The 19,558-nt window shown below is 31.6% G+C and overlaps 2 protein-coding genes across 3 annotated transcripts; both read right to left on the minus strand.

Moving 5' to 3' along the window:
- Positions 1 to 622: 622 nt before the first annotated feature.
- On the minus strand, positions 623 to 6,503 carry LOC126695349 (probable beta-1,3-galactosyltransferase 2). Of its 2 annotated transcripts, XM_050392054.1 has the most exons (12): positions 6,037 to 6,503; positions 5,733 to 5,783; positions 4,717 to 4,813; positions 4,503 to 4,576; positions 4,182 to 4,393; positions 3,995 to 4,058; positions 3,160 to 3,232; positions 2,898 to 3,018; positions 2,565 to 2,652; positions 2,332 to 2,457; positions 2,113 to 2,222; positions 623 to 1,125 (listed from the first exon to the last, which is right to left on the minus strand). In XM_050392054.1, the coding sequence occupies exons 1-12, from the start codon at positions 6,144 to 6,146 to the stop codon at positions 977 to 979; spliced, it is 1,275 nt and encodes a 424-aa protein (XP_050248011.1). In that variant the 5' UTR covers positions 6,147 to 6,503; the 3' UTR covers positions 623 to 976. The 2 variants fall into 2 exon arrangements, with proteins under 2 accessions (XP_050248011.1, XP_050248013.1); XM_050392056.1 differs by lacking the exon at positions 5,733 to 5,783 and having other exon boundaries at positions 6,037 to 6,498.
- A 10,383-nt stretch (positions 6,504 to 16,886) lies between these two features.
- LOC126693970 (probable protein S-acyltransferase 6) lies at positions 16,887 to 18,631 on the minus strand. The gene is made up of 5 exons (XM_050390014.1): positions 18,394 to 18,631; positions 18,119 to 18,286; positions 17,694 to 17,954; positions 17,359 to 17,592; positions 16,887 to 17,196 (listed from the first exon to the last, which is right to left on the minus strand). Exons 1-5 carry the CDS (start codon positions 18,619 to 18,621, stop codon positions 17,026 to 17,028), a joined length of 1,062 nt encoding a protein of 353 aa, XP_050245971.1. The 5' UTR covers positions 18,622 to 18,631; the 3' UTR covers positions 16,887 to 17,025.
- Positions 18,632 to 19,558: the final 927 nt, after the last annotated feature.

Consider the following 19,558-nt stretch of genomic DNA (forward strand, 5'->3'; position numbering starts at 1 on the left):
CTGGTAACCCTGTGTCAATTCTATTGAAATTCATTTATTATAATGCCAAAAAATTGCAGGGTTTTTAATACTATATAGTTTCCCAAGTCCATCCAAACTCTTATCTACTTCATCCGTCTCAATTTGTTTGTCCTGTTTGAAAGTCAAACTTTTTAAAGGAATATCATTTATTGTCTTGTCTGCCTTATAAAAATGTATAAGCTTACAAAACTACCCTTAAATAAATTTATCAGTTTTTTTTTTTTTTTTTTTTTTTTTTTTTTTAAAAGAGTTATTCTTAGTGAGGCAACAAAAAAGGTGTCCCAATTAGATTGATTTTTTTAAATATTTGCTAGTTTTCTTTTCAAATAGTTTTGAAAATAAAATAGGGATATACTAGGAACATTAGTAAATTAATAACTTTTATTTTTAGAAACAGGACAATATTTTGGGACATCCCTAAATGGAATAGAGAACAAACAAACTAGGACAGAGATAGTATATAATTATTGTATCTAGAATAATGCAAATATGGAGATCTAAGACATGGAATTTACAACCAAAAAAAATATATGGAGTCACAAGACAGAATTTAGGAAAGAGATCATCAAGAGAGCACTTCTTCAAATTAATACTTGAAAACAGTAAGGAAGGGTGCCGAAAGCCACCAGATATTTATATTTTATTAAAAGCTTGATAGCCATGGAACTGTAACTTACAAATTGGCCTTCCAAGCATCAAAGAATGGGTGTTGACTATCTCTTGCTTCCTTTTCTGGCTGCTACTATGGGCAATCTCCTCTCTTAAAATAAAGAATGTCCTTGTAGCAAGGCCCCTCTTCTCTCTCTCTCTCTCTCTCTCTCTCTTAGTGTAAGATGATATACTCTCTATACTCACACAAAAATACAGGGCAAAAAAAAAAAAAAAAAAGCATGGTTACTTAACTACTCTTGCTTATCATCCTCCTGAGTTTGGAAGAAGTCCAAGCCGCTGTATCTCAGAAAGAAGCACTCCACAAAGCATTTTCACCTTCCCCACACCGCCGATGAACTTCCTTAATCCTATCAGCAGACCTGCAAATCCCACTGCAGGTCCAATCAAACGAAGCTACACAGACATTGCCTGCCTGAGCCTTCCACTCACAATCTGCAACAATAAGTTACATCAGAAATTTAAAACTATATAGAATATAGCGACACAAACCCATCCTCAAGTGTGTAAACAAACCAAACAAAAGCTAGCGTTCTCAGCATTTTGCTGCAACCCCATACCACAGACCAAAGGTACATGAAAATGGTAGTCCAGGTGAGGGGGAAGAAGTCAATAAGCCATGTGTCCACCTTTATAATCACTATATACAATACATTTAATCCACTTTCAAACTCAAGATGCATAACATTCTAAGTTAGAGACTATTTGAACATAAGATAAGAGGACACCCCCCCCCCCCCCCCCCGCCCCCCTTTTTTTCCTCTTCTCTCTCTTGCAGACCATTGTAAATAAGAAGACATTGTAGATATTATAGTCATTACAAGAAAAGGTAGAAATTAAGGAGTACGAGAGTCAATTAAATAAGATCAAGGTAAATCTCACTTAATGGTGAATATGGTAACCAGTATAGTTGTAACCATCACAGAAAACAATGGGTTTTTTAATATCTGCCATTCAATATTCAATACTCTCACCATCTGGGGTCCAGCACAAATTATCTTTATTGGTTGTACAGTATATACTTTCCCAGGACTCTACATGATAAGTTCTTCTTACCTTTCAGAAAGATAAAAAATAAAAATCACATTGTTGCTATCATTTAGTCAATTCAATTTCTGGTGTGAAGTATCTCTCTTCTAGAAGGACAATTGGAATGATGGACTTTCCCCTCGCTTGCGCAAAACGTGTGAATTAATGCTCTACTGTCATTCAGGTAGAGAGTAATTTCAATTTAAATGACTGGATTTATATTTTGATCTTTTCAGTTTATTTGACTGAATCTATTTGTATTATTTTTTCTTTACAAAGTATCTAAACATTTGTTGCTCAAACAGCCTTTTTATCCCTTTTTTCTATTAAAAAAAAAAAAAAAAACCATATTGTCAATTCAATTTACAAGTTCTCAGGAAAGCAGGACTTTACCAGGTGGAGTGCCACAACATAGTCTCCGATCATCGATATGCTCCACATCAAGTCCAATAAACCAAGATCCCAGTGAGACATCTTCATTAGCATACTTGTGTAGAACATGCCTGAAGTAATTATGCAACAACCATCATTAGTGCAAGAAACAAGCCAACAACTTGTAGATCCACACATTAGCATCCATAATTTGTTTTGGGTAACAATAAGTGTGCTTACTGGTTTATTGATATATAAGTTGCCAGATCTTTGGAAATAGCATAGAGCTGTCCTGTAGCATGACGGAAATACTTGTTCCCAGCCTCACCGAATTTCCAGTACTCAGGTTCATGGTATCTCACTCCCCTGTATGATGAAATAGGCAATTAAGAAACTAGAAGTTAATTACTTGGTCAAAATTCATCAGAAAAAGATAAAATCATTTTAAAAAGGAAGGAGAAAAAAATGCTTACTTTTGATTAAGGACAGGACCAGATTTCATGCATCCAATATATACCCGTGGTTTTGATCGATGTCTAACTAGAGTTTCTCCAAGTGTTGCTGTAGAAATTTAAAATTAGTTAGAATCAATGTAACAAGGATAACATATAAAAACAAACTGCAGAAATACTTGACGATATAAGAAACTAGAAGGTTAAACTTCTATGACAAGTTTAGAGCTTCGGCTTGCATTAATGATTGTAAATGTCATATTGAGTTATTATTCTCAATAAGAAAGATACATAATTACAAACTAAATAACGTTTTATGGAGTATTCACCACAAAGAAAAAAAATTTTACTCACCTATATTTACATGTACGTCATCATCAACTTTAATATAGAAATCTGCATCCCACAAAGCAACAGCAGTAGCAAAATATATCTTTGTCTTGGCAGACAATTCCAGGTAACCTTCAACATGATCCTGCTCACAGTAACGCAGATGTAAATTCAAATGGTATTTTCTATTTAATGAATCAATACAGTGAAAACGTATTTTGAAGCAATAATACATACAGCAGGAAAGAGTAGGCAACAGTGGAAGAACAAAATATGAAATTATTACCAGCCTTAGCAAATCTCCATGCTTTCTGTCCTCAGCTTCAACAGCTCTGTCTAGAATACCCCCTGATGTGGCACTAAATAATGACAAGAAATGTTGAATTAATCATCCATTATGTCTATATTCTCAGGAATTTAAAATGACCATCAGTTGTTGGAAAGACCAGGGAATATGCATGTGAAAGTTCCTGGGTGCAACCTCATATGGGATTTCAACAGTAACAAAGCCTTAGTCCCAAAATTTTGGGGTCGGCTATAGATTGTTAACAGATTAGGTAGGGTTGCCCACATGTATTCTAATATGGAATTTCAAAACTAACCCAAAATATAAAAAAAATGCATACAGAAACAGTGTGCATGAAATAGAAGTGAGAAAAGATTGATTTAGGAGATCAAACTTTTGACTGCAAGAGATTGACTTATGTTTCTACCTCTAGGGAAAAACGATGATGCCTCATGATTTCCTAGAGACCTTTCAGGACATACATGACTAAATAATCTGCTTGTCAAGAAATATGAGTATCCAGCAAAAGCCCAAGTGCACAGGAGCTATTATAGAATGAGGAAATGATGGATTCTTAATTAGAGACTTAAGGATTCCACTGATTTGCTACCTAGCATTCAAAAGTGGTTGCAACTAAATTGTTGTTCTAAAGACATACCAAAACCGTAACACCACCCCCCCCCCCCCCCCCCCCTCCCCCCAACCAAAAAGGCCAGCATTGCTTGCAGTATTAATAGACAAAAGGCTCAGCAGGTGAGTTTAAGATAAAGTTATGCAAGAACAAAATCATGTCAACTTATCGAATATTAGCATCAAAAGAAAATTAAATGTCCACCTATGACCAATGACAAACCGAGCAATAATGCCCTTCTCTTCCTCCAGCTTCTTTCTCTTTTCACCTATTTTCCATGTTTTCAAAAGCAAAGAACATCATAAAGCAAATCCAAATAAAAAACCAATATAGCATAAGAATAATCCAGAAAAAATCTAAGAGGGAGAAAGCAAGAAATAAATATATGAACCTTGTGGCATCCATGTTGCACGAACTGAATCTCGTCTTTTCCGGCTGCTGAAAGCAGTATTTATTCCTATGACCATTAGATATTTTCTTTTCCCAGGTGATTCATTCTTCTCTATATCTTGTGACAAAGGAGAGCCACTTCGTATAGACTCCTGAGCTGCCCTGGCCGCAGATAATTCCATCTCTAAACTTGAAATAGTCTTGTCTAATGTCCTACATTCAACAAAATATGTTAAGTGTTGTATTCAGAATACCTCTGAACCAAGCTCAGAATAAGACATAAGGCAATCAAGATAAATAAATAAGCATAAGCATAACTTACTGTATAGCATTATGAGTCTTAAAAACTTCCCCCAAAATTTCCTTGGATTCACGCTTTACTTCCTTCAGATGCAACTAAAGGAATCCAAACAGAATTTTTTATTATTTTTTATAAGGCACATAACAAAGATTACATATAATCAAACACAAACGTTTAACACAATTCTAAATAAGAATTAAATGAAATCAAGCACTTATAAGAAAGAGATGCTCACAATTTTTGGATCACAGCCCTCTGAAACCAGTTTTAATCTTTCAGCTTCCATTGCCGTTGTCCGTGTGATACCTTTAGGCTCAGGAACAGTCCACATCCTGTACCAGTTTACTCTTATCAGTAAAATGTTACAAAATTTCAGAAACAAGTATTCTTGTCAAAAATTCAGATATATTTTATATGATTGTTGTTTATAAAATGAGAAAAATTATTTATACAAATGTATATATAACTACTTGTTAATACTAATTAAAACAGAAATTTGACAACATTAAAGAATATAAGCAAAGGAGATGACTGGAATTTTTTTGCAAATATGAAATCTTCTTTGTTAACTTCAATGGTTCAGTTATGATTTTACCAACCATAATAACAGGTGGGGGACCATATAAAATTAAAACATCAACTAAGAAGCTGCAAATTGATCAATGAACTACAAGATAAACCAAAAAGACTTTTAAAAGTACTTTTGTAGTTTTGTGGACTTGTGGGAGGTTTTGGATGGCTAGTAACAACAAAATCAAGAACTTCCAGTTACCTCAGCCAGAGGTAAAATTAAGAGTATGGTATTGACTAGGAGACATCAAATGCCTTCTGTTCTTTAATGAGAAAATGGGAGAAAAGGAGAAGTCGAAAGCATTCTTCAGGGACCACAAAACTGACATACAAGCAGAGCATCTATATCTCATCCCAAAAAGTAAATTTCTACATACAAACAGAAACAAAAACTGAACCATCTATAAATGATAATGGAATTGACTCAAATTTGTGCAGAGTTGTTCAGTCTAGAATTGACAAGTCCTAAATAGTAGTAAATACACAAATTTATACATATGGAGGAGTGGTTTCTTAAACAGAAAACTAATATAGCTTGCAACCATAATATAAACTCAATTTAGATCTATCCAACTTTTACAATCAAATGGGTCGAGTAAAATATTATTGGCATGAATTTCAAAGAAGACTTAGATGTTATATGCCATGAAACAATGAAATAAAAATGAAAATGAAAAGTACCTTTCAATGCCATCAAAACATTGAAAATCACAAAAACTCAGAACTACCCAGCTGAAGAGAACACAGAAATCATTAATTTATAAATTCTAAAGATGTTAACAAAACATGTAAAGTATAGCTCAGATCTCATAAAAATAGTTTAGAGATTAATTATTCTTCACGGTTACAAAACAATAAAAAGGGATTGAAGTTGAACCCACTTCAGGGGAAAAAAAAAAAGAAGCATAATTGAACAATTATCTTTGAAAAAGTTGCAGGAACTGAGAATTCCAAGAAAGCATAATAGAATACAACATATCCATACCTATTGGTGAAGAGCATTCCAGCACAGAAACTGCCCAAACAAAGAAAGAGGGACCATTTTTGTGATATAACACTTCTAGAAGAATGCTCTCCTTTGCTTTTCCAAGACATTTTTATTGCTAGATTCTCCTATATTTTCCAAAACCAATAACTTTCTTAAGCAAAACCCATATACAATACGTAGAGTGACAACAAAATCAATAAGACCCAGAAGCAGACCAAGCCCAAAGTAGCTTATAATCAAATTTGAAATTCAAAGTGAGCTCTGAAACAAGATTTGAGACAGAGCAAAAGTCTGGAGAGAGAGAGAGAGAAGGAAAGTATCAGAACAGAGAAGTTGCTCTGTTTTTTAACTTATCAGTTTGTTCTTTTCTTTATCCTTTGCTTTGTTCTCTCTCTCTCTCTCTCTCTCTCTCTAAAGAGTCTAAACACTTCTTTGCAGGCAAGGGAAGTTGAAGTTGAACAGAAGTGAGAGGACTCGCTAACTGCTATGTTCCAAATTACCAAACAGTCCATGTCAGAGCTTCCTTTCTTCATAATGACCTCGGACCCAAGAAACTCTTACAGCAGTGACATTAATGCCCTTAGGACTGGTTTGTTTTTCTTTTCATTATATTACTATGTATTATTGTTTTTGAATAAATTTTACAGGAACATGTTCTTGTTACTGGATACTGCTGTTGGTCTCATCCACTTAGATAATATATACAGCTTGGGCTTTAATCATGATACGTGCAGTGCACATGATTTTCTTTATTTTATGTCATTTATTGGGTTGATGGTCGTTTATTTACTCAATTTTTCATTCTACCCAACTCAATGCTTAATCATTTGAGCCACCCAAACTTTAAGTTCAATTAACTAGTATTTTGGTTCGGACATTAAAAGCTAGGGTAAAATAATAAACTTACCCTTCAGGCTTGGGCTAATATAAGCCATTGTGTGTGTTTGTTTCTCCAAAAAAAAAAAAAATTTCAAAATATCAATTTTTTTTTTTTTTTTTTTTTGCTAAACTTCAAAATATCAAATTTACTTCTTAAGTTGAAACGTCATTTAATATTGTTGAAAATTTCCCTACTCCTCTAGCTTCCCTCTCTATCTCTAACTACTATTTATCTACCATTGACTATCCAAATACTCCCTCTCCCATATAATTAGGGGTGATCGTGAACCGATCCAAGCTGAACCATTGAACCAGTTTTACACCAATTGAACTGCTAAAGAGGGATTTTGATGGTGACTAGGGTGACTATCGATGGAATTTTTGATTTTCTAATGTTAGTTGACACAATTGTCAGTCATAAAATTAGGTTTTTGACGATACTAAAGGCCAACACACGCTCACACACACATATAGAGTATATAAAATTAGTTAAAAATTATATTAAAATAAAATGATGTTGTTTAGTTCTTTAAGAAAATATATAATAATTATATAAACAAAGCAATGCTGTTTTGTCCCTAACCTTAATAAAAATGTGAACTCTCTCTCTCTCTCTCTCATTTTCACCCCAAATTCACTCCCTAACGTACCCTACCATTGTCAATTCATTGAGTTCCACCACTTCTTTTAAGGTCTACTAAGTCATTGTTTTTTCTTTGTCTCATATAAGAACCAACCAATTTAGACCGAAATTTCAACCTTCAACGATGCAAATTGCCTCCACTATAGTTGTCACCAATGTACATTCCTACATATAGTTGTCATAATATAGTCAATATGAGACTTGTACAATCAAGATAAGTTGCCAAAAGAAAGTAGAGGACTTGGAGTTTTAAGGAACTTTTAAACGGTGTTAAGTGTTATTTGTGCTTAAAGAGCAAATATGAGATTTTTAAAAATCTTGATAGTAAATAATATTAACGTGCTTTTTGTATTTTACCCTAAAAACTAAACAAGGATAATTGTACATGCATTGCAACACTACCTAGCAAATATATATATATATATATATATTTTTTTTTTTTTTTTTTCTTGGCTAGGTAGTGTTTTAATTATTTCAATTTAATCATAAATATTCGATTATTTTTCAGTTATAATAGAGTTTCTTCACAAAAACTGCCATTTATTACCTTCTTATGATCATAAAAACAAGCATCAATTCCTCCACACAAAACCAAATGGCAAAACAAGAACAAGCATTCGTGTTTACATAATTAGCACTTCATTATAAAGTGGGACAATAACAGGGAAGCAGTGGACCGTGGAAGAAAGATGACAAGGAAGTGAGCAAGCATATAATATAACACAGTCTCTTGAAAAGGATAAGTTTTGTTTTTCCATATTAATGCGACTTTAACATGACCTGGCTCCTGAGTCCTGAGAGTAAAGCATTTCTTTATAGACTCACGAGTTATGAGTTTAAATAGTTGACTTAATTTTGCCACTGGGATGACTTTAATATGCGTTTATAGGTTGATGGGGATTGGGAATGGGGCCTAATAATGTGCATAATTATGCTCTTAGCAAATCTCAAACGTTTTGCTAAGAAATTAGAAATAACGCAAACATTATTAGCTTTGATATAGCCTTCCGTCCCATTTCTATTGATGTTGACCCTTTGAAATTATAGTGTTTTTTTAAGATACAATTCCTTAGAAGTCATAATTTAAGTTTTCCCATTGATTTTTAACCTCACGGTTCTCTCATCAATAGATAAAAATTAAAACTAAAAAAAAAAAAAAAGAGTGTTTTCTATCTAAAAAACAATTAAATTTAATACTGTGGTTTATTAGTCAATGCAACAAAATTAATACTCCTACTTAATACCACTGTACTCTTTTTAAAAATAATAATAATAATTAACCAAAACTGGTGTACGTTTTAAATTTTTTTTTTTTTTTTTTTTTTTTTTTTGCTGAATGGTGTACGTTTTAAATTAGTATAACAAATGCAGTTTCTTTTTTTTTTTTTTTGAGAAACAACAAATGCAGTTTCTTTAATTTCACAAACTAGCATAGAAATTAAAAACTACTTGGTTTGGAGAGAAAGCACTGCTTTGGCTTTGGCTTTGGCTTTGGCTTTGGCTTTAGCTTTAGCTTTGAGAATGCACTGGGTATTAGAATCTGTGAAGCAAATATTGATAAGAAATCTTACTTATACGAACCCAAGGCAACAAGTTAACAAGCGCAGCTGGGGATTAGAAAGAAAAGTGGCTAGGTGAAAGTGCACGTGAAATAGTGATAAGATGTGGTAGGAGCTTGTAAAACGTGGCACACCTTGTTGGATGGGGACAATTTGGGTCCCATAGTTTTAAAAGCTTTCCTGCCAATACCATATGTCACCACTCATCAAGTGGATATTTGCATCCTTAATCACGTGGATGCTGCCAAACTCTGCATGGGAGGTGGCCCACATCACGAGGAACTGATACGTGTCATTATGTAGTGAGCCCACACTGAATTTGACGCTTTTTTTATTTTATTTTTTTATTATTGAGAATTTGAATTTGATGCTTCTTTAGCCAATGAAAAAAAATCAAAAGGGACATCCCCCTCTTGTTTGATGTTTCTCTGGAGGGAGGGGCAATTTCGTCACTTTCTAGCAACTTAATTTCATTTTCCAGTAGTATTAATCTTCTTGGAAACATGGGTCTTGAATTTACCACTAAATTGTTTTTGTTAGTAAATAATTAATAATGTAATGTAAAATTAATATACTATGAGGATTTTGGAGAGAGATAAAATGGAACCGACCATGATCCATGAAAAAAAGAAATGCTAAAAATTATAATCTAATTTTGTTTAAAGATTTGGATTTCTCTTCTTTCAGTAAGTTCACGCTATTGTCGGCTTGGACTAATCCGCACCATCAGATCTTGGAAGAATAAATTTGATATTATAATTGTGTCATTTGCAAATATATAAAATAAAATAAGAAAAAAAATTTAAATTGGACCAATCTTGATGAACATGCAATAGAGTTTGGATAAACTCGAACTTCGAAAAGTTTTTTTTTTTACCCAAAGTACTCTTTTGGTACTATGCTTAAATGTTATGGCCAAAAGTAGTTCAAGTGGTACGGTGATATGTAAACCAACCTTGTTAAATTAATTAGCGTTGATCTAAGCCCTAATAATAAAAAGAAAAGCAAAGAAACATTCTTGTTCTTTTATGGTCATCTATAGTCATTCTTATTTTCGTAATGAAAATATGTCTTCGAAAATTTGAGAAAAGAGAGTTTGATGATGATGATAATACTTCAGAAAATTCTTTTAAATTTATTATTTTTGCAATATTTTGTTCATCTATGTCTATCGAATTATCTTCTTTAATTTATTTTATTTCTTGTTCTACTATTTTTGCTTTTGTCATTAAGTCTTGTAGAGTTTTTGGTTTTATATCTACGCCATCTTGTTTCTTTTTTGTCTTTTATTTCTTATCTTTTCCTTTCTTAGCTTTTTCTTTTTTCCCACATTCCGTAGCATAATGTCTATATTTTCTACACTTAATATAAGCAATAGGTATATTTATAGATTCTTTTCAATTTTAGTAAATAGTATTTTTTATCTTTTAGGTGATTGGGTAGATTATTTATCAATTTCATTATTATGTCCTTTTGTTTTCTTTTTCTTTTATTGCCTTTAAGTGGATTAGTTGATTTTAGTTCTTCCTTTTTCTATACTTGGTCCATCTCTTTCTACTTAATGCCAAACATTTCCATTAATTCATTTATTATATCTTTCTCAAATTATAATTTATTGATTTGTTTAACAATTTTATCATGTCTATCACATTGTTTCTTAGAATGTCCATATTCTTTACATTTATGACAAATTGTATTTCTAATATGTCTGCCAGTTTTCTCATTATCTGATAACTCAGTATTATTTAAAACTGTTATGTCTCTTTTTTTGTCTATAACTAAAGGTAAATTTAAAATTTCTATCTTTTTATTTAATTCTGCCAAACTATTATTTTGGGTATATGTCATAGTTCTTTTAATTGATTTAAATCTTTCATCAATTTTTTCTTTAAATTATCATTTTTCTTGGAACTATCCTTTTTCCATCCTTTGTTGACTAGATTATCATTCTCTTTCTCTTTCCTTATCATGCTTCTTTCTTTTTCTATGTCTAACATCTTACGTAGGATTTCTTTTGAGTTGGTTAGAGTACTATTTCCTTGTTGTCTTTCTATTCCTTTTTCTTTGTCTTCATCAATTATATCTAGCTTCTTCTTTTATATTATTTCTATAGAAATTTTTTCTCTCTACTTCTATTAATTTTTGTAACTATAGTCTTTTCTTTCATCAAAGTCTTTCTTGTTGTCTTTATAGGCTATAGTTATAGGTCTATTAGTTGCTTTTAATTCCCTATCATCTTTTCTACTACTATTTATATGCCAGTTTTTTATTACATTATTCCTTTCATTATGCCAATTATCTGTTATGGTCTTTGTTAAAGGTGGTCTATTAGTTGCTTTTAATTCCCTATCATCTTTTTACTACTATTTATATGCCAGTTTTCTATTACATTATTCCTTTCATTATGCCAATTATCTATCATGGTCTTTGTTAAAGGTGATCTATGAAGAGGTTCAAATTCTCTTTCTGAATTTAAAGCTTTCAATTTTTCTAGGAGGTCCAAAAAACTATCACTTTTCTTTTCTACTCTAGTGTCCATTATGGATCTTTCCTCAATTCCTAAAGATTCTAATTTTTTATTAATTCTATCCAAGAAACTATTATTGTAACTATCAGTCGGTTGGTTGATTTTATCTCCTATTAATGTAATCCAATTATTTGTGTTATTATTATAGTTATAATCATCAATATCACTTTCAGAATCAAAATCTATTTCCTCATTATCCATATTTCCATTTAACCAATTATTGTCTATATCTCTTATGCTATAACCTTCATCATAATCTATATCATCATAGTCCATGTTTTTTATTAGTGTGTGCCTAGCCTAAGTGTGAACAAGCAAACATAAGATGAGTTGATAAACGTATTTATTCTATTTCCAAGCATTTGGTTTAGTTTATAAATTTTTTCCCTCATATTCCATTTTTTTTAAATCACTTTTTCCTAAACATAACTATATTTTTATGTACTTCCAATAAATAAGCCATTCTAATTTCTAAATGTATATTGGTCTTATGATAAAGAATAATTATTAAATACAGAATATGAGCTATAAATTTAAATCTTATTGTATTCATATAATAATAATAATAATAATAGAGGTTAATATTTTAATAAATTTGATGTATAATTATATTATCAATTAAAAATAAAAATAATAATTTATTCAGAATTTTATTGCAAAAAATATATAAATCTATAATATGTATAAAACAGAAATCATTTTATTTTTTTTTAATTAACATATAAATTTTTGAAGTCTCACAATTTTACACGCTATTATTTAATTAGTATGTATTCACTATTCATACAATTTTAAATTATAATCTTTTTTTTTTTTTGAGAAGGATTTTAAATTATAATCTTGATATATCATATTTTCTTTAAACAATAGAATAGAAATTTCCATACACAAACGCAATCATAATATATATGTCAAGTGATAAAATATATTTTTTCATATATTAGCTAATAAATGTCTATTGATGACAATAATAATTATCAAATTTGTGAGAGAGAGAGAGAGAGAGAGGAAAATCATATTAGGTTAAACTCTAATAATTATCAAACACATGCTTAGTGTTATATAAAAATTAAAAACCATATATCATTGGTCACTTTGGTTAAGACTTAAGTGCTACCTCTTCCTTTCAGATTTTTATAAATTATAATACAGGAAGTATAATAATGATGATAAGGGCGAAAAAAAAAAAAATTTGCTAAGCATGTGTTGCAAAGCACAATCGACAAGGAAGAAACAGATTCCACATGTTGACATGTTCTTTTGCAAAAGCTCGATCGTGACAATTTTAAGCAAAAAAAACTTCACATGACTTTGATTTTAGAAGAATTTGAACTTGCATATAAAAAGCTTTAGTTAATCATTTGAATTATAACTTTGAAAGACTTCTAACTTCAAATTAAGTTAACTTGCTAGAAGAACCAATTATGAAGACCTTAAACCTTCGTTTGTGTGGGCCAGAATCACCAAATTGTAATCAAGTTGACATATTGGTGTTTAGTAATATTGTTTGTATTTTTTGAAAATACATGTGGATGAAAAAGTGTGTGAAAATACAAATAATGTTATTTAAACACTGAAAAACGTTGTTTAAAATCCCTTGACAAACACCCCTGTCTTTTAGACAAGACCAGAAATTCCACAGGCTCTCATAAGAAACACTTTTCTCTTAGAATAAATAATTTATTAGTAAATTTTGTAGAATGAATCCTCAAGTTTAATATGCATTAACTATTTATGAATTAACTCACAAAGCTTTCTATCCAAAAAATTAAAAAATAAATCAAAACTTGTATGTCAAAATTAAATACCGTGTAGTCAATAATCTTGTATCTTAATGGCATAGTCTATTCTTCTTTATCTTTATTAAGAGAATTAGAGTTCAAATTCCCTTCTCACTTTAGCTACTATCAAATTATTAAAAATGTAACATGTTTATAAGAGGCGCGTTCCATTGAATGGGCTCATAAAATACCGTCTCATGGGGTCTTAGGGACCAAAGAGAACCCAAGTTGAATTATAATTCATCATTCAAAATTTGAAAATATGAAAATTATATAATCCAACCCAATGGGCAACTGGGCAGGCAGACTGAATTCAGAATTGCATGATTCACTTGTCCCTTTGCCAACTTTTAGGTATTATGACTCAACGTTACAAACCTGCCAAAGCATTTTGCTGTGGAGCACAACTGACAAGTGGATTCCTCATCGTCTACCCTAATTTTACATATGTATGTATATATCTTTCAATCCCAAAGCCATTCCAGCCTAGGGACAAATTTCATTTCTTTTTCTTTTTTTCAATGTTTTTTCACATATGGAAAGGTGAAAAGAGTGCATTTTTGTGGTGTAGAATTAGTTGGATATGCGTTGCTTGCAGTAGAGTCCCTGTCGCTTTACAACACCACTTCTTACTCTGTCTAAGCAACCCCCAAAGCTGCCATTGCACGAGACCATCTGTTAGTTGGTGCAGTTTCTTTGTCAAAAAACAATAAAAATGACGTGGTTCATTCACCTTTGGGGGTTCTTGAGTCTTTCTGAACAAGTTAAAAGGCAATCTAGTTCAAAAGCTAAATCCAATATCGAAAGAATGAGCTTTACGAATGGGCCAATTTACCACTTTGGTGCTACCAATCTTCCACTATAAGTCTATAATGACTCCTTTTTAAGTCTTGGTCAAGATATTTTAGCAAATAGGCTTATGATAAGGGCATGATTGCCCATTACTTTATATCAAATTGCTCACTTTTTAAAGTTTTTTATATGAATAAAGAGAATGAGATTGTGTTTATCTCACCAACCGAAGGAAGGGAGACAAAAGAAAGATTCTTCTCGTCGGTTGAGGCTATTCTAGATGCACATCAAAATGGACTAGGATTGAAGAGCAAGACTTCTAGGATCTCCTAAAAAATGTAATAGGCCGACATCTTTCCTACATTTTTAGTTCCAAGGGAATTACATGATTAGATAAAATTTTAAAATTTTCATCTTAATCTTAATAAAAATCTTGTGAGGAATTCATTATTTTGATTGAAGATATTTTTTATTGGCTAGGTGACATGTCTAGTCTTTCATAAAAAAATTTATCAAAAAAATGTCATTTTTTTTGTATTTTCACTTAATTGTGAGTATTAATAAAATGTCTCATTCTCCTAATAAAAATAATAAGAAAAATGTTTTATTAGAAAAAAAAAATATTACATTTAATAAGACGCAAAAAGAAAAACAGACGTATAGTTCTAAATTAATTATCAAATACCATCACATCACATCATTCACATTCTAACATATTGTCATTCATCACATGTTATCATTCATCACATCTCAAGATACTCATCATCACATCCATCCTATCATAGCATAGCATGTTATTATATATTCATTACATGTTATCACATCATCATCAACACACGATCACATGTGACACGTTACATGTTCATCATACATTATGACATCACATGTTCATCACACCCCACCACCATGCATGGTAGGTCGTCATGTTTTCACTTACCTTACAACATTATCTCAACACCATGACAATTAGAATGCATGTTCATGTTAAAATTCATTTTCTATTCTTCTTCATATCTAAATCCTAATTATGTTTCTATTCAATCAACTTTTCCTAGACATGTTCCTATATAACCAAAAATAAATAAATAAATCTAACGCCATCTCAAATATATTTCAGGCCACATTGTTTCTTCGTCATCACTATAAGAAATTTAATAGAATATGACAAAAAGACCGAATAAGCTCGTTTTTAAAATCAATCACTTTAAATATTAGTAACAAAAAAATTAAAAATGTTTAGAAACAAGATATTTTGACCATTTAAAATAGATAGATGTTAGCTAATTTGTCAATTAATATTATAAATAGAAAATTACAAATTAATCTCAAATTAAGTTATGAATTTTAAAATTTTATAAGAAAAAAGTTTACCTCTAAACTGATTTTCTACTATCTTGCTTTAACTTATTATTATATGACAATTAAATTGCCCATATATAGTTTTAGTCACATGACTTTTTATATAAGTTATATAACTCGTTTAAATAATATTCGTGGATAATTTTATAATTCGCTACGTAATAAGTTGAAAAAGATAGTTCCAAACCGATTTAAAGCCAAACTTTGTCTTTTTTATAATTATAACAATATGATACCTCACACCAGGTAAATTCTTAACCATTCCCTCTCTTATTAAGACTACATAATGTATTTGTAAACTATGGCCAATACCATATATATAAGCAATGATTTCAAATCCAGATGTTAAGCACATAATTAAGGATATTTTGGAAGGGGACTTGGATTTCAAAATGTTGTTTTGGAAGGGGATTCGTTGGTGATTGTATGTGCTCTCTATGGTCTGTCCAATCCCCCCTCATCAGTTGACTCATTGTGTCTTGGCATGCAACTAATCAGCTCGGAGTTTCATTCAGTTACTATTTCTCATGTACAGAGGCAAGGGAACAAACCTGCCCATCTTTTAGCAAAATTTGCACTTAGCATAGATGATTCTTGTGTATGGATTGGGGAGTCTCCTTCTTGTATTTTACAAGCCCTCATTCAGGATTCTGTCATTGTTTCTTTTGATTGAATAAAAGTGCTATTTTCTAATATAAAAAAAAAAAAAATTAAGGATATTTTGGTGCGGTTTGGATTGTGTGTCTACGTCGCGCGTCCACGTTTTCAGCTTCTTTTTTTTTTTTTTTTTTTTAAAGACCAGCGCCTGGTGCACTATTCATGGGATATGAATAGTGCACCAAAGCATATAAACAGTAAAAAAAGAGTGAACAGTAATTTTTCACACATTTAAAAATTATTTTACTATAGTGTTTTCAGTTTTTAACAAAATAAGTTATATCTAAACAGACCCTTTGTGACCAAAAGCCTTATAGTTGTAGTAGCTCACATTCATAAAAAATTTTGTTAAATTTTTTCTTTTTTCTGCGGTCTCAAGGTACGCAGATTTATGTTTGTGCAATACTTCAATAATGTTCTAACTGAAGAACTTGTAAGGCATATATGAAGATTCCTGATCTCACAATGTTAAGAAATGCTGATCCCTTTCTCATGCATATATATTACAAGGGAAAAAAATTATAAAACAAGTCATAATAATCGTCTAACAAAGGCAACTTCAAGAATAAATTATCTATAGTATACTAATATTTGTGAGGATTCCCCACTTTAGCCTATGCATGAATGTTAGTTTATATAAGATAAACGAATGAAAAAGAAATATACATAAAACGTGTTTGATTTACAAGATACTTCAACATGTTGAATATATATATGAAACCACTCCGAGACATTTGGGAACTTTGAGCTTTTATTATTATCATCATCATGCACTATGAAAATCTCACCTCAGACAACGCTTGCAGCTGTTGAAGACCATCTAGGCGTAACTTCAGCACGAAAATCAACTCTAGAAGGTGGCAGTGGCACAAACAAAAACTCCTTAATATTATTCAAAATTCCTTTATCAAATGGATTTTTAGAACCCACATAACTTTGCCGAAAATTCTCATAAGCTGTCTGTAAAAAACAGGGAAAAAATTGAGAGAGAAAAAATCCATTAAAAGCAAAATTGTGCAAGTAATGCAAATCCAGTAATTTGAATTGCTAAACAATATTAGGTACAAACATAAAGCTAATGCCTTAAGAAGTTGACCATAAATTAGGTTATACATAAAGAACCTGGTTTTTAGTAGTAAGGTACACATGAAATAGAACAAGGCCTCCTAGGAATCCGATGGAAATGGCACCAAACAATATCAATGCCACTGTTTCAGGACAGTTCTTTAGCAAACCAAACAATCCAGTTCCATTTCTCAATATTCTTAGGTGAATTCTCCAGCAGGAAAAGGCAAAGATGTAGACAAAGAAAACCAAGGCCGATACAACAAATGCTAGGAAAAAGCGATAGTTCCTCTGCACATAAAAACATCAAAATTCAATTGGCTGCTATCATAATAAAACATTACAGAGCAATTGGTGTATGTACCAATGTGCAATTTTGGTTGTAACCTTACCAGTGCAATACATTGACCAACCAATGGGCAATGGTGATCATATTTCTCAACACAATTGTCGCATATAGCACAGTGGCAACTCCTGGGTGGCCGATAAATCTTACAAACTCGACAATATTTTAGTTTCAAATCCACCCCATTAACAATTATCTTCCTACTCTTTATGCCATCACTAGTACCAGCATCTTCAATGGATAATTGATCATTTCTCGGAATAATTCCCGGTTCAATTACAGTAAGCACAATCAAGTTGACGAGAACCTACGTGCAGTCGAATACAATAAATATATAGTAATCATGCTATATTAATTTCAAGTTTTTGTTACGTATGTTCCAAAAGATTAATCATGAGTCTTTTATGTCAATTACACATAAAATAAAATTAAAAATTTAATAGAAAGTTTGATATAGAGTTAGAAACTAACAATTATTGTCAAAATCACAGAGATGGCGATTATGAGTCTAGAATGACTTGGTAGATCACCCCCAACATACACGGCAAAAATCCAACTTGAGAGAATAATAGAAAATGTTGTCAAAACCAGCCCTCTTGGATCTGGACCACAAATGAGTCTCCCATGGAAGAAAAATATCTGTAAATGAGGTAATAAGTAAACAACTTTAGTACAAAACCAAGAAAAAAAAAATGTGCAACTAATTTAAAAACAAGATTTTAGTGTCACATAGTAAAAAGAGAGACATTTTTCCCAGGCCAAACTTGGTAGACTCTAGTTCTTTCCGAATTGCTGCCACGAAAATATTGGACCAATTGTACCAATTGATCCTTTACAACCCTTTTGAAAGTAAACAACTTCTCCCACATAGTGACCATGATATTCCCACCCTTCTCGCTAACTTCAGGATTTTCTCTGCCGATTTCTTTTTCTGATGGGTCAGAAAGAAAAATGTTAGGCACCTTCAATTCCATTGTGGGTTGACGACACTTCAAGCATTTGAATTTATTTGCTGCAGTTAACTACAATACAATTATAACTAACTTTTGAAAACTGATTTTTTTTTTTTTTTTTAAATCTTTTGAAAATTGAAAAACGGTTATCATTGGTGCTAAATTGAAGGCCTAGGCCTAGCCCCCTTAGGCCCAATCATGAAGCACTACCGTTGGGCCTCTAAATTGAGACCTTGGGCCCGTTTCTAAGCCCACATAAAAGTGTGTTGCCACATAAGCCAGTAACCCACTATATATGCAATGCAATACATAGTGGAGAAGATTGAAGAACATGGGGAAAATTGCAATGACCCATTTTAGATTTCACACAGGACTCCCCTACTTCATAGCTTTCGCTTCAAAGATTTAGGATTTATAATAATCTTTAATGTAAAAATTATTTTAATTAATATGATTAGCATAACCTAATTAGCTGTAAAACATACAATCAAGAGAAATTTAACGTGATAAAAAAGCCACCAGAACTGATGGAGTTCATCATATTAACAAAAAGAAAAAGAAAAAAAGTTTACGTAAACATCAAATAGGAAAACACAAATTGTAAGAAGTAAGGTGAAGCACAGTTTTAAGAAAAGAATTATACAAGAAATTCCTAGTAATCAAGATCAATAGACTTTGTAAAAGAACTGAGAATCTGGATTTCTATTGGTTTTTAAGAGAATTCACATTCTTACAAAATGAAGGTTGAGAAGAATCTAGATGTTCCTGACATCTGATTCCCTGGTGTGATTTACAACCAAAAATAAGAATCTTTTAACATTTCTAAGAATTTTAAAACATTATCTCATATCAAACGCCACGTAAATACCTTTTGAAAAGTGAAAAATGGTAACAATTGGTGCTATTTACAAGCCCACATCTTCTTAGGTTCAAACTTGACACTTTCATTGGGCCTCTA

This window comes from Quercus robur, chromosome 8, assembly GCF_932294415.1.
Source record: "Quercus robur chromosome 8, dhQueRobu3.1, whole genome shotgun sequence".
In the NCBI taxonomy this organism is placed as follows: Eukaryota; Viridiplantae; Streptophyta; class Magnoliopsida; order Fagales; family Fagaceae; genus Quercus; species Quercus robur.

Bases quoted from the DNA above. Each gene is read 5' to 3' on its own strand.
- LOC126693970 (XM_050390014.1), bottom strand. From the start codon at position 18,621: ATGGAATTGAAGGTGCCTAACATTTTTCTTTCTGACCCATCAGAAAAA. The intron at 18,287-18,393 runs GTCTCTCTTTTT...CCTCATTTACAG, and splicing joins AAGTTTGGCCTGGGAAAAAT to ATATTTTTCTTCCATGGGAG. The intron at 17,593-17,693 runs GTAAGGTTACAA...TTTTATGTGCAG, and splicing joins TTGGTCAATGTATTGCACTG to AGGAACTATCGCTTTTTCCT.
- LOC126695349 (XM_050392054.1), bottom strand. From the start codon at position 6,146: ATGTCTTGGAAAAGCAAAGGAGAGCATTCTTCTAGAAGTGTTATATCA. The intron at 2,653-2,897 runs GTGAGTAAAATT...AAATTTCTACAG, and splicing joins TGACGTACATGTAAATATAG to CAACACTTGGAGAAACTCTA. The intron at 2,458-2,564 runs GTAAGCATTTTT...TTCATCATACAG, and splicing joins GGTCCTGTCCTTAATCAAAA to GGGAGTGAGATACCATGAAC.